Here is a 15,175-nt window from a genome sequence, read left to right as displayed (position 1 = left end):
CACATTCATAAAATGCAAAATGGCGCCCGTGTCTTCTGGTGAGTGTTTGTCGCTTGCTGTCCCGCCAATCAACTCCCCGAGATGCTGTTGACCAACTTTAGCAAAAAAAAAGACTGTTGAAGCACACAAAAAAAGCTTTTGCAGTGTCTGCACAGAAACCAAGCAAACCCATCTGGAACTCACAATCTTCAGCACGTACAAACTGGGGGGTATGTTGAGTGCTACGTCAGCTCTACCGATGCCACTGTCGGTTGCGCGTCCAAGTCCTAATTGACGACTTATGGCTACTTTGGAGCTCTAACGCAGACTGCAATGCTGGCTGTCTAGAACTTGGTAAATATCAGATTTGAATAAACATTGATTCATGCCGAGTTAATCGTATCTGTCTTCATTAAAGTAAAAAAGTTGTGCGAGGTTGGCAAAACCGAAACCGGTGCCGAGCGCGCCCAGACTACATTGTGTACAGGTACAGTCGTGTGCAGAAGCTCCGCCCCTATAGCTTTCGCTTCATAGCCAAGAAAAGTTGTCCACGAGTTTAATTAAGCTGTTGCTTTGGAATATTGAGCAGCATCGCTAAGTGACTGGTAGGGCATAATATGTAAATCTTAGTTTTGCAAAATCTGCATGCTTTAGCAGCACCTACTTGTCTGGCAGAAAAATATGAATGAGAGTCTTTCAAGAGAAACTTAACAAAAAGAAATACATTCTGGTGTTTTACATGCCAAACCATGATCTCATTATGAGGCCCGCTACAGTGATGGACTTTGGATTAATTTTCACCACCTGGGGTTCTTTAAAGGGCCCCTCACCAGGGTGGGCCATTTTGAGCTGACAAGCGCAGAGCATGCATTGCGCAATAATGATTGTGTCTGCGAGGTATTACATTGCTACGTGCAGAGGAAAGATCTGAAGTTTCAAACCGAATGTCATTTTCCCATTTTCTCGTGGCCGCCACGCTCGAAGCTGGAGCATGGCATATACGTGCTATAGCGCCTATGTGCACGTGTTTGCACTATGACGTCGCTAGTGGTGACACATGACTTCGAGAATTATTCAAGGCAACATCTGTTATTTGCGTAATATGTTGCTTGAATAGACGAAGTAAAGCATAGAGAAATAATAAAACACACAAACCAAATGTCTGCATATTTTTGTATTACTACGCACCGCAGCAAGAGAGATGTACTTGCGTTTCGTCTGCTTGTTCCCACGTCATGCAGTCACGTGCGTAGACACCGAAACTATGTCATTTTCTACCGTGTTCCAGTGCAGGACCATGCTCTGTGATCCGCTTGTGTCTGCCTCAGTATTCGTGTAGCACAGACTTATACCACTTGTCAGGTGTCCTCATGCATAGTGCGCAAAATCATGCGTTGTGCAAAACGAGACAATCACAACAGTTCACGCGTGACGCCGTCAGCAGAAGTGAGGAGGAAGAAAAATAAAGGCAGGGCTCGTGACGTATGTGTCACGCGATCGTTGAGCTCAGGTATGGGAGAATGCAGGGAAGGAATTTTGGTTGTGGAGGCTAGACAGGGTGAGTGGAGAGAGCTTCTCTCTTGGAAGTGGAGCTCACCTCCTGAAATCATGGGTTCACGGAACTGAAATATTTATATCTCAGCCAATAATGAGCCCATTTGAAAAATTTTTTGCAGCGGAACTTTTCCTAGAGGACATGTAACAACTTCTAGCGTATAACCAAAATTTGCTCTGGGGCCTGGTGAGGGACACTTTAATGTGCACGCAATTCTCAGCACATAAGCGTTTTTGCATTTTGAACCTGTTGAAATGTGGCTGCCATGGCGACCTTAGGCCATGGTGGCCTAACGCCATAGCCGCTAGGCCACCATGTTGAGTAGGTAAGAGAAATTTTTCGCTTACGGAACTTCGGTGGCAAACATATTGTAATCTAACATGAAAGCAAAAGGTAATTCCAGTCTCTTAGAAGAACCCTTAGCAGTAAGTTAAGTGTGCCTGTTGAATGAAAGTTTGCAGACTGGCAGTTACACTGACTTGCTTGGCACTGCAGCATGTGTGTCATGGAATTTGTTTCACTGCAATTTGGGTTGCGATTCTGCAGGGTCGCAGAATCACATCTGCAATCACTGCTTTTTAGGTTGCACACATACACAGAAGCTGCTCGACTCTGCATTATAAGGAATAAATGTATTGTAATGGTTGGGTTGGTGGATTTTGATATGTTCCACTCCAGCGACATGACACTATATGTAGATTCGTCAATCTTTATGGTCATGCTGTGAAATTTAAAGCACATACTACGGTACTTTAAGGGAAGCTGAAAGGTTTTCCAGAAAAAATGAGTGAACATCTGTACATAATGGTTTTCAACCCTCCGAATTCGTATATCGTATCGAAATTGAGCGAAAGAAAGCGCAAATATATTTTATTTCGACGAAAAGTGCAGCAGTGGACACGCCCAGCTCGCGCGTCTCGTTTCCGCCTGTGATTGGTCGGTGCGCCTCATGACGTCAACTCTGCCGCTGCCGACCGCTGCCGCTACACATGAAGCGCGGTGCCAGGTAGTTTGGTGCTGTTTTGCTGAGACGGTAATGGAAAATTTAGAGAGACTGCGTTTTTCTGAGGAGTTCGGCGTTACTCCCTACATGTACGAGCCGATTGCGAAGAGCCGGCCTCTCGAAGAAGCAAACGATGCTGGTGCGAGCAGTGCTTTCGACGCGAACGAAAGCAAAGTCTTGGAATCTCCTCGTGTTGGAAATGCTCTTTGGTGAGTATGTTTTTTGCAAAGCGATCTAGTAAACTCGCCGATCTTTCGACGATCTAGTGAGCTAGTTTCCGGTCAAACAACTGTAGTGTTGTGTTCCTGCATGCCTCCTCGTGGAACGTAAGCGGGGATGCGATCGTCGGCATTTGTGCGCTGTCCAAAGCTGTCGGCAATCTACAAAGACGGTTATAAACGCGTGAAAAGCTTCCCGGTTCATGCAGTACGTGTAGTGACCTTCATCTGTTGACTACCACTCATGTCGACTACCACTCACGTTGATTACCACTCATGTTGACTACCACGCACGTTGACTACCACTCTACATACACGCAGACGCACCAACAACAGAATGCAGGGTCGATCAAAGCAGATTACGATGACACGCACGCAGAAACAAGCGCGGTCAGGCACGGTCGCGGACGCTGCGAAGGAACGAAGCAGAGTTGATGTCACAACACCGCGGTTTCCGGTCTCCGCTCCGCTCGCTCACTCAAAGGGGGGCGGAGCTACAGCGCAATTTCAACCAACGATTACGTCGCTCCTAATTGAAAAAAAAAAACCAAAATTTTACCTACATGGTTTATAAGGTTCCCACATCCGTATATGAGCGTCTTATTGAATTCGACAGACTCTTCAGCTTCCCTTTAAGGAAATACCGCGACATTTAATTTTTCATATGAATAACAATACAGTTTTGAATAATGCAGTGAGTTATGTATGCTTTTGTTAAGGTAAAATTCTGATAATTTGAAACTTCTTAATTCGAAGTGAGAGATCATTTGAACTGTTCTGTTTTTCACGGCATACTCCTATGTATTTGAATGGAAAAAATCTCTGAATTCAAACTCCAAAAACTGCGCAACGATTGTTTCCAATAAAATTTCTGGCTTCCGTGGGCTGCTTTTCAGGTAAACCCGAGCCAAAGGGGAAGGTTCGATGCATCGCTAGCTGCCGTAATGTTGTGTGTTTTAGAAATGACGAGAAAAGATGTGCAAGAAGCAGAGACTAAACTGGAGCAGGCATAGCGGTGCATGCCGTCCTTTCCCATCCGGCTTAAGAGGAGCAGGAAGGAGACTTAGCATGCACTCTTCAATGAATATTTCACAAAACTTAATGCTTACAAATATCAGGCGAGAAAACATGGTGCTGCCCATGCTCAGGAGTCTCCTAGAATTGCATAACACGAATGTAGCAAGCTATCGGTAACGTAGGTGCATGGAAATCAAGATGTGCAGTATGGTCTACTCTTATTAAACGAAACACCAGATTAGTGTGCCAGCACTGATTACGGCACAGTTCTAGTATATGAAGCCCTGGAAAATGTTGCTTTATCAATAGAATTTCTGTTGAATAGAATCAAGTGCTTCTTTTTTCCTCTGAAACTAATGAATTAGTGACGTTGTGTTGCATTGAATACCAGTGAGGTTCTCAGTGTAACAGTGGACCTGTTTCTTGTGGAAATCTTTTATCTATTGCATAGAGAGTTATGCTTCCCAGTTTTTCTCCAAGATATAGAAGGGCTAAACCAACTTCATGGCTGTTGGGTTATTGCGTGAAACAGGTGAATCTGCGCGACACAGATGAAAGGACCACACATCACGAGACTCGATCACCACTCTGTGCGTAGCCAGTGCCAACGATAAAGAGCAGGCGCCATCCGCGCTGTTTCATTGCTGGGTTCAGCGTGCTTTGCCCCCAGTAAAAAAAAAACTTTAATTTCGAGAGTCGCGACAAGTTCATGTGTTATTCAAGTTCACAAATTATTCGCACTTTCACTATTCGATTCGATTCTCTGACATTCGAGTATTCGCATGCCCCTAGTTTATGGGGCTCCTGTGAACATGTGGGCCAAATATTATTTCACTGCATGCAGCAGGGAATTTGCAATCTCATGTCAAATACAGGCAACAGACACTTTCTCTTGCATCCATAATGTTGTCATCGAAAGCAGCTGGCCAACCAACGCTATTGGCCATTATTGTGAGAACAGTATCAGTAATACATAATTGTTATTTTTTAGTTATGCAATCTCAAAAAATACAAAAAAAAACTATTTCATCTTTGCACTGCACATAGCTGCGTCTGCTGCTCGTCGCCTCTGAGATGGCAGTGACATGCCACATAGCATAGTCTGCCATAGTCTGCCGCGACATGTGTAGGCCACGACAAGCCCTTTTGCCGCCACAACACTCAACTTTTGGCAGAGGCTTTGCCCTCTTGGCTTCTCCACTATGCGGCTTCAAGCACCCTAGCGGAGTCGAAATGAGAGAGAAAGCCAGTGCGATAACTCCCCTTATAGTTGAAGGACTCGGAAAATTTTTTTGCTATGAGATTCGTGGGTTGATGTACATTAATGGTGAGGTTATTCTATTATTAGATAGAAAAGTGTTTCAGAGCCTCTTTGAGGAAGGCATGCTTTCTATAGACAGCTTTAGACGCATGATATCCAGAGGTAGCTGAATATCCGAAGTTTCGAATATGAATTGAATATTATACCCACTAACACTTCGTATTCGTATTGAATAAGTCATTATTTGGTATTTTTAAATATTAAAGATTGGTAACCATATATTCTGCAGCAACCAACTGTTAAAGTCTTGTTTCTGTTGTCCATCTGTTATATAAAGTATCTCAAATTATCAGAAGAGACAAAAGTTTTCAGAGCACTGCAGAAACAAAATAGATAATGCATGCTTTGTGTATGTTTTCGCAGTGGAAGCATACATTGCATGTGTTTTTTTCTTGTAGTCTGTCATTCAGTGTTTTCAGCAGTGTAGTCATTTAGCAGTTTTATCTTTTATGATACAGCCAGTGATGTTTTCTTTGCAGCAGTCTGTTTTACATGTGTCTACGGCACACAACTCCTTCAGTAGCATTTCCTTTTTCCTTTTTGCACAACTTCTGATCTTCTTTCAGGAACTGTTTATTGAATTTGTTTGAAAAGCTAGTCATGCAGCAGCCATTAATGCTTGGAAAGCACTTTTGCAATCAGGATCTACAGATCTGGAGGGGCTATTTGTGCAGTTTTTTTAATGGCACTGAGCAATCTTGTGTTTAAAACTCATTCTTTGTTCCTGATAGCTGGTCATATTTTGCACCAGTCAGTAGAGGCACAGTACCTAATTATACAAAAATAAATATTCCTGCTGTAAATATATGCATCAGAATCTGACTATTCATATTCGAAAAATTTATCTGCCCACCTCTAGTGATTTTACTTAGTTGGGAGAGAATGTGTTAATTTGAGACTGTCCGGCTTCGTTCACTTGCACAATGCAGCAGTTGGCCTTGAAATTATTTTCCTTGTTTTGTGCGTTGCTTTAATTAATGTTTTGCAGTATGCCCTTGTTGAATGCACGAATGTATGAAAGTGGCGAGCAGGAACTCGGAGACTCAATTTGCCATGTGTCACTCTGCTGCACGTACAGAAGGAGGCACTGATGCGAGTGGTTGTCCGTTCCTGCATGAGCCTGCACAGGGTCTGGGAGCCAAGCATCGATCTTCTGCAGTCACTGCTTGACTTTTTCCTCAAGAACTTGGTATGTTCAGGAGTTGCGAGCTGTTTGTCGTAATTCCCACAAGATGGCAGCATCTGAATTTGTTCCGTTTTTGGCCTGTCTTTATTACTTTATTGGATAGCCCTCAACCTGGTGATTACATTATGGAGCTCACTTCCCTAAGAGTGCCATAAGTAATTAATTATGTTTTGCCTAATACTATGTCTATTTCAAGGCACATGCCAAGAGCAGCATGCCTACATAGGGCTGTGCAATGAGTAGCAGCATAGTGGACAACTAAACGAGCCAGAGCCAGGGCTGAAATGTCACTATGTTCTGCTCCAATGTGACCACCTTCTGTGTCTCAACTTCGCAAAACATACCCCTCCTGGCAAAGGTAACCGAAACTGGCTTGTAGAAAAGCTAATTATAGTAAACTGTTTAGGGTGCTCTGAGGCTTACCAGTGTTTTTTCTGGGATTTTGATGTCTAGCCCTTTCACTTTACGCAAGAAATGAAAATGTTATGTCAGTACTGTTTTAAAAAAAACAGTGCTAACAGATGAACATTAAAGACTGGTGACAGACATGAGTGTTCGTGTTTATTTGTGTCTGTTCTTATGTCCAGTTGTCGTTTTCTCTGTTACCTGAATGTGCACCAGTTGGTCCAAGTTATCACTTTGTCTTGTGGCTTACTCAAAGTATATTTAAGAACAATTGTTAGTAAATGTGTCTCATTGGCGGTGTTTGCAGTCCAGGGATTGCAAGAAATTTGGGAGAGAAATGTCATGTGTTACCCTGATTATGAGTTGTTTTGAACCAAAACATCAGTTACATTAAAGCCCTTTTGATGGATAACTGCCTGGTAGAAGAAAAGAGTTGTGAGGAAATCAAGTGAATGAAGCAACTGTTAAAGCATTCTCACTCTCGGATTATTTGAAATGCCTAAAATATTTCTTCATAAATGTCAGATATTCTAAAAATTCAAATGTACTTAAATCAAAAACAAAATCCACTTATTAATTGAATTAAGTGGGCTCACTTTTTAACTAAATTAAGTGGCCAACATGACTTATAAGTGTGCACTGCTTTAATATCAGACTACTAGGTATGAGTACATAAGCATGAACGAGCGCGCACGAATCAATAGGGACAAAGACGGCAGATGTAACACTTTGATTTGTTCGCGCTGTAATAATGCAGATGTACCGACTCACCCAGCTAGCTACCATGCTACATATGAGGCAGCCAGTCTGTATAGCGTGTCTCTTTTTCTACAGAATGAAAATTTTCTTACCGGTTCAAGTGGAGTCCAAGCATTCCAAGTCATCTGGTGAGAACATGGTTGAAATTTTCACTTTCTGCCAATCTTCTGTAGCTATGTTCAATTGTAGTGTTGATCTTCTTAAGGCACCATAGATAATTTGCACATCGAGGTTGGGTCTAACCGGATCAGTGCGTAACTACAATCCACCATAACAGTGATTGTCTGGAAGTTCGCTTTGCCTAATTTTGTTCTGCACTGAATAAACCAATCTCACCATATTCAGGTTACACTTGCAGCAGTCATACGGGCGTCACGATGACAGTAGTCCTTGCCGTATTCCCTATGCACCTGGGTTGAAGGCAACACTGAGGGGAATGCCATTGTGGATTTTTAGAGCAAAGCCTTCCTTTGCCTGTGCTCTGGAGTTTGGCGTTACAGTCCAACCCGCTTATAACAATATTCAAGTGCCAAGAAAACCGTATTGTTATAAACGCCAATTGTTATAATAGAGTTGCATGAAAAAAGCAGAGGGTGCACCCATCAAAACATCTTAATTTGACAGAAAGAAGTGCAGTTGAACCGACTTATAGCATTACTGGTTTTAACAAAAACTTGGAGGATGCTTAAGCTTTGTCTTTGTGAGTGGAACGCGATAGTGTTATCTAGCCCTGTTGTCATCAGCACAGAACTTTCTGTGACAAGGTGCCCGATAGAAAACAATGGTAGGCCACTCCCGGCGGCAGTGCGGGGCAGAGCAGTGGCTCATGAATGATTCATACCCCCATAAGCTGGGATAAAAGGGCTTGTGCTTGAGTTTACGCGTAACAGAATTATGTTTTTTTGTATATTCAAATGACAATGTGACGCTATCATGTTTGTAGGGTTGTGCGTAAGTCAGCTGTCGAAGCTTATCCGTATTTGTTTTTGTCTTTGTTTTGTTTTTCTCAGCTCACAACTTTCTCTGGTCACTGGTGAAGAAAGTTGTGAGTTCATAGGCAAGCAAACCGCCTGGTTTCTGCTAAAGTCACGGTAAAGTGTTAATCTAAAGACAGACCCACTTCCCTTTGTCCCCAGCATATCACACGAAAGTAGGACCGTTCGAACCGTGTACAGGCAGCAGATCATATTACAGTGGGTTTGAGGAACGGCCTCCCTGCCACCAAAGCACCTTGTCGCACACATTCTTGCCTGGGAAAACAGTTGGAGACACAGACGGCTTAAAAATGTGTGACCTATCCTAAGAATTCCAATCGCATTAAAGAAACGTGAGCCACCGCATTCATCTGCATCCTGCACGTCTTCGCCGCAACCGGATTTGTGCCACTCAATCCGCATGACATGCCTTCGCTGCACCACTAGTGTCGCATGCCCCGTCTCCCGTCTTCCTTTCACCGCTTCTTTACACTAGTTGAGTGCAGTGGAAGGGAAACTGGAGAGGTTCACACAGGGCCAGTGATAAGAAGGGCTAGCTATGTGATGGAGGCGTGCCATGCGGGGAGCGCGACGCAAATGCAAGTGTGGCGAATGTGTGCTGCACGCAGGCAGGGGATGAGTGGCAGCTTCCATATCTTTGTTAAAGAGCTCTGCATGTTTTTGTTTTTTTCTTTCCACCCAATAGTCATATTTGCTTGTTATAACCAATAACACGACATGGTAGCATTGCAGTAAGCAGTTTATTTCGCCATAAAACACATACCAAACTTGATACTGCATCGGCTGCCCGTTGTTATGCAGTAGACTACCCTTAATTCGACTCCAGTTCATTTGGTGTCGACCGAAGATCCTGGCTGGCACCCATGCATATCTATGGGCCCCAACATTTGTTATTTCTATCCTAAAATTGGCCTTTGCAGGATAATTCAAATTTGAACAGTCAGCACTCATGCGCCTGACCTCTATGGTGACCCCACTAATGACCCCTTTAATGGCAGCATCCGTCTTGGCAGAGCTTAGGTGACGGTGAACGTGTTAAGCACATGCCATCGCCTGTCGGAAACTTCTATTTTTGGATTCCCTAGGAAGATTTTCAAGCATTAACCGTTGCTTACTGTGCTTGGTTACGGCATGTACCAGCTTCTAGCACACAACTTTTTCCTTTTTTTTTTTGTCTTTGTCAAAAAAAAAATCACTGACGATTACGATACTCCCTAATGCAAATTTGAGCCAAGCAGTTTAGCTGTTTTGAATTCCGAATATATTATCCCGCAATATTCTGGCAAAAAATTTGATTCCGAGTGACAGCATCCTCTCGGTGGCAGCGCTGAGCCTCTACTCAGGCAGCTCCTTTGGCAGCAGCGGCAGACAAAGCATTTCCACTGGTTGCGTCGCTCGTCGTTCAGAAAGAAAACGTGAACACGGGAATGTGTGGCTCACGCAGAGCACATTCTCTAGCAGCGGCGGAAGCGCAGGTGAAGTAGCACATGCGCAGTGGGTCCAAAGTGCATGCCAGCATTTTGTTTCCATATATGGTATCTGTGGACGCACTCGCCACGTGCCTGGTCGTCGTCGTGAAGCAGGTCTCGTGTGGCACTCCAATTTCGTCCTCACACTTTCGCCATACCCTCATCCTCCGCTTTCCTCCTCATGCTTCCGCTGCACCCTCCTCCTCCACTATCCCGCTCGCTCTCTCTTCGCTATCGCTGTCTTTCATCCCCCACTACGCTACGCGTTCGCTCTTTCATCGTTCGCTTGGTTACGCTGAGAGACGCCAACGCTCAAGGCAGGAGCCTAAGAGCTTCACTCTAAATTGGGCAAAAATTGCCTGCACAATCGCATACACAACCAAAACCGCCTTCCCGGTACTCGTGTGCTTTACTGCATGCTCAGGTGTTCGCGGCGAAGCTGATTTTACCGGCCGCCATTGTCCAACACATATTAGACCGTTACGAAGCAAAAAGGTTGTGCCAACATTTCTTTGGTATCATGAATCATGTTGTGTTTTCGCAAATACAACACTGGAAGGGCTGCACAATTAGCAGTATAGTACAAAGAAAACATAAGCAATCAAAAGAAGGCAGTCATTTCCATCTTGATGCAGTCATTCTCCAGTAATTTGACACTAACTAATTTCTTTCTTTGGGTAATTCAGCGTGTGCGTTTCATATGTCTTCTCTTTGTTTGCTCTATCTTGGTACACTGCAAGCTGTGGTGATTGTGGCTTACTAACTTGCCCACATTGGTCACTAACATAAAGCTATACTACTAGTATTAGTTAAACCTAATATGAGAATATGAGAAAAAAAGAGCAGAACAGTGAGTTGTTCTTGGCAAAATATACAAGAAGCATGGTGAATATCTGCTGGCAAAAGCTGTTGCATAAAAAAAAAGTGGGCAAGGAATTGGACAAGATAAACATTTGAGATATTTATATGAATGGAAACATTAAAAGGAAAGAGAGTGAAATATGCAAAGTAGCAAAGGACAACAGGAAACTTAGCAGCTATTGGCTTGCTCCACTGCCAGCCCATGTCCTTCAATAGATGCTCCCTCCTGTGGCTCTATTCTCTGCACACATGGCGACTGCACAGCAGCCATTATCCACAATGTTGGCTCTCTGATTGGCTGTTGAGAAGCTAACTATTTAATTTATGCCAGGAAGTGAAAGTTCTTCAAAGTGCAAATTTGAATTTTCATCAAGATGGCAAAACATGATGTGGAGCTGCGCACTTTCTTGAACAGAACTTTTTTTTTCTAATCCTTGGCAGCTATATTGTGTTCGTAGCACTTAAAAAGAAAGTGAACGTTAGCGTGCAGAAGCCTGTGCAATGCATCTGCAGTTTCCTGAATATGTGGTGGCAGTCCAAAATAATCGCAATGTCAGCATGTTGATTGGCTGAATAAATATTATGTGAAGAGCGTCACAGGTGACGCTCACAGTGACAATGTCTCACAGTGACAATGTCACGGTGAGTGTTATTTTCCAACATAATTTGTGATGCGATAAGCCACATGAATTGTTCTAATGAGTGGCCATATGCAGTGGCGCCCTAGAGGAATGTGTATCGCCACATTTTCCCCATCGTTTGGCACCACGAAAATATTTTGTTTATAATGCATGCTCATAGCATTTGCATTGCTCTTGGGTGCTGTTGGCATTTGTGTTTTGGCACGTCATAGTTTTAAAAATTTGTTTATTTTAAATTACATTGGGTGAACACTACAAATGTTCCACGACTTTTTGCACTTCTCACTGCTGCATTTGTATTGTAATCAAGATTAATGACTTTTCACATCCTCAATGGTTATGACTACGGCGGCTTTTTTAATTAATAAAAGAAGTGTATGGAATGTGGCGCTTTAAATATGTATCACATAATGCGAGTAAGCAGTGAAGGGAACAAGAGATGGCAGCGCTGGCGCTTGCGCCGTGCAAGCTAACACCTGTAGCACGCGCATCACTCTCGGTGACATTCGACCACTCAGCCGAGTCGGATTGAGTCGCATGCATTTCACAAGATAGCGATAACGTGACCTCCAACATGCACTCTTCACCACTGGTCAGTTGCTTATGCTGTCTCAAGGCAGGAAGCAAGCGTGTTGGCGCCGATATGTAACAAACCATTCAGTTTCACAGTGATATGCATCCTAGCTAATGAAGCAGTGGACAGCTTGTACACAGCAGACGATGAAAGTGAGAGGTGTCTTTGACTCATTAATTGTACGCTTTGAGCTAGCTGCTTTATTCTTACTGAGGAGGAAAACTGTTTTGCTTTATCAAGGATGTTAGGCTCATTTCCTCCATTTCAGTTTCTTAAGTAAAACATGAAGTTTGGGTCATGTTAAGAAAGTAAATTGGGCCAATCAGTGCCACTTTGCACGCGTCAGGCCTACGTCTCGTCTCGAAAGAAATGGTGCAGTGTCCACAATAGATAGAGCCTCATCTGGAGATTCATGACATGAATACATGAGCATGACAAAAATTGGACTGGATGCAGCAGGGGATGCAGCAATTGACTATGGCCTTCCCCCCATAACAATGGCATGCATTTTCATGTACTGGATAGCTTATCTATGCTAATAGTAGCACATATAATGATGTACAGTTACACCTCGATAGAATGAAATTCTTGATATAACTAAGTATTTAACTTTCTATCAAGCTGTTTCTAAACTTCTTTACCCTGCCTCCTTCATATGCATATGTGAAAACTCAATAAATAAATAAATAAATAAATAAATAAATAAATAATCATTCAATTATTCAATCAGTCAGTCACTTTATCAAAGCCAGCTTTCACCAGAAATGTTAAGGAATTGTAGTAGAAAACAGGACAAGGTCATTAAGAAAGACCTGCAGCAATAACAGACAACTTTAAACACTTCTTGGCATGAGTACATAGAAATCAGAGTCATGGAAATGTACTGCTAATGATGTTAGTAGCTGGACAAAGTGAAACAAGTAAGAAGGCCAGTCATTTAGAATGATGAGCAATGGCAGTGACTGCCTGTCAGCAAATGGGCACTCAGAAAAAAAAAAATGTTTTTCTGTTTGCAGCCAAACAAGCCAGCAGATGCACGTCCGTGCCAGGGCACTGGTTGACATAAACGACCTGGGAGCGAGGTAAGTAGAACATGCTACTTTTGCTCAGACTAGCTGAACAGAAATAGAGGACAACACCCTCCCTTACTGAACTGGGTTGGTTTGCTGCTTGTCTCATTCAGAAAGGTGCAGTGTTGGGCTTGTTGGTTGTTCATGACTATAACGGGCACAGCGCGAAGAAGAAAAGACTGGCAACAATCACCGCACACAGTGCTGACCTTCAATAAAAATGTGTTGAAAGTCAGCAATGGGTGCATGTACTCCTGTCCGTCTCATCTTCCTTGCGCTGTCACAGGCTTTGTCTTCTCTTCTACAGTTCTTGTCATTTGCCTAAGTCGCGCTGTTACATTTTGGATTATGTAGAACCGACTAACCCGGTCTTTGACATCAATTAATTCTTTGGTGCCTCAAGTGGTGGCGTTGCTTTTTCATAAAGATGTCTATTCTGAAAGAACCCCTATGGCTTTTGCAAGCTTCCTACTTATTTGTTAGAGTGGCATCAGCACCCCTATTTGCAATACTTCTCTTAGGTGAGAAAATTTTCTGATTGGCTGGTGTTTTAGTGATACTGACATGATATTCTGCAAGAACGATCAGTTGCAGACAGCATCTACATAAGAGAAGTGTTGCAAATATGGGCCTTAAGGTTCTGGAATAATGTCTTGGTTTAGACTGAAGGGGGTCACTAAACTTTGCAAAATGCAAGGTACACATGCATGTAGGTCATGTTCAAACTGCACCAAGTGGCTTTTGGTGCTTTTAGGTAATGCAGACCTATAGCACATGGAATGAAAACAACCGAAACCAGAATTAGGAGTCGGCAAGCCGTCTTTTGCCATACTCATGGTAGCATGCAGCACGTCGGGAAGCGGTGCACAGGCATTCAGCTCCCTGCACTCAAGTTACAAGCCACTTGCAACATAACGCTCCATAAAAAAAACAAAAAAAACCAAGTGTTATGGAAGTGTTACAGTTATGTTTAGCTCCTGAAATTTGTGGAAGCATGTGCAGGGCTGTTCGAAAGGGTTTCAGTGGAGATTCGGCTAAGATCGAAAGACGACCAAAATTGTAACCTCATTGTAACTCTTAGTGTTTAGATGTCTGTGTAAACAGTCTCTATTCTATTGCTTGCATGTTCCATCTTAATAAACAGTTGCAGTCAGCTTCACAGCCTTGTCTACTGTAATGTCATCAACAAATACCTTCAACTTTCCATCACCAACGTCGAAGCAGATATTGACTGTAGTCATGCTATAAATGCCGAAATTTAGCACAAAATTTTGCCTGACATGTTTAAGAATTGGCCAAAAGAAAGCAGTTTATGAACAGTAAGCAAATTGTGATAGCCAGTAGGAGGTACTGGCTAAGTGAAGCAAGAGCTTGAGGTATCTAACTTGATGTTATTTTTTAAAAAGTATGCAATAAAATTACAGACACATCAACTCTGACAGTCAGCTGTAGAAGAATTGAAAACTTGACGAGTTAGAAAATTTTTGTGGTGTAAAGTGCGAGATGATGCAAACAAAGAGTAGTAGGGGCTGACACAAGCCATTCTTGACATCCTTACTTTGTTTCTTGTCAGCATCAGTTTGTACGGTAGCAGTATGATGTTTGTAAACTGTTTGCGCAAGTCGGGCCATTGTGGTTAGTATGCAAAGAGGAAAAAAAGCAAGGAACAATGCGGGCTTTTGCGTCCCAAGAAATAGTGAGGTAACCATCACGTTGCCTCTCTGTCACAGTCATGCCTCATGTTCTGTTCACAGGGGGGCAGAGAACAGCTATGAGCTCTTCCTTATGCTGCTGGCCCACAGTCTGCACAGGCAGTCCCCAGAGGGCGTCAGCAGTGCTTGGAAGTCGCTGCGTGGACGGTAAGGATGTCTTCCCATTCCATCGGCTGCTGATAGAAGACTGCCACAAAGAGTTTAGCTTTTATTTCTTTTTTAGCTTAGAGCAACTCCAGTGTCCTTGGAAATTGTGCTCCTGATTCGAAACCGACAAAAAGCTATTCAGATTTCTTTATTACTAATGGTATCTTCGACTGTCGCCTGTATGCCCCGAAGCAGAGTCGGGTAGATCGGGCGTTTCCCGAGCTCAAGGGTAGAGGACAAGCGCGCAAGCCGAACGTGTGACT

The 15,175-nt window shown here is 43.1% G+C and overlaps 1 protein-coding gene across 5 annotated transcripts in view; it reads left to right on the top strand.

Moving 5' to 3' along the window:
• LOC135911737 (protein MMS22-like) overlaps positions 1-15,175 on the top strand; it is a 164,498-nt gene that overhangs the window by 89,225 nt on the left and 60,098 nt on the right. For all 5 annotated transcript variants that reach the window (XM_065444083.2, XM_070538428.1, XM_065444084.2 and 2 more), the window contains 4 exons: positions 6,172-6,282; positions 7,519-7,571; positions 13,000-13,065; positions 14,808-14,912. In XM_065444083.2, the coding sequence (XP_065300155.2) occupies positions 6,172-6,282; positions 7,519-7,571; positions 13,000-13,065; positions 14,808-14,912 (335 nt within the window). The remainder of the gene's footprint in view (positions 1-6,171; positions 6,283-7,518; positions 7,572-12,999; positions 13,066-14,807; positions 14,913-15,175) is intronic.

This window comes from Dermacentor albipictus, chromosome 5 (assembly GCF_038994185.2).
Source record: "Dermacentor albipictus isolate Rhodes 1998 colony chromosome 5, USDA_Dalb.pri_finalv2, whole genome shotgun sequence".
Classification (NCBI taxonomy): domain Eukaryota; kingdom Metazoa; phylum Arthropoda; class Arachnida; order Ixodida; family Ixodidae; genus Dermacentor; species Dermacentor albipictus.
The sequence above is the reverse complement of the archived record's forward strand: the minus strand, read 5'-3'. Positions and strand labels throughout refer to the sequence as shown.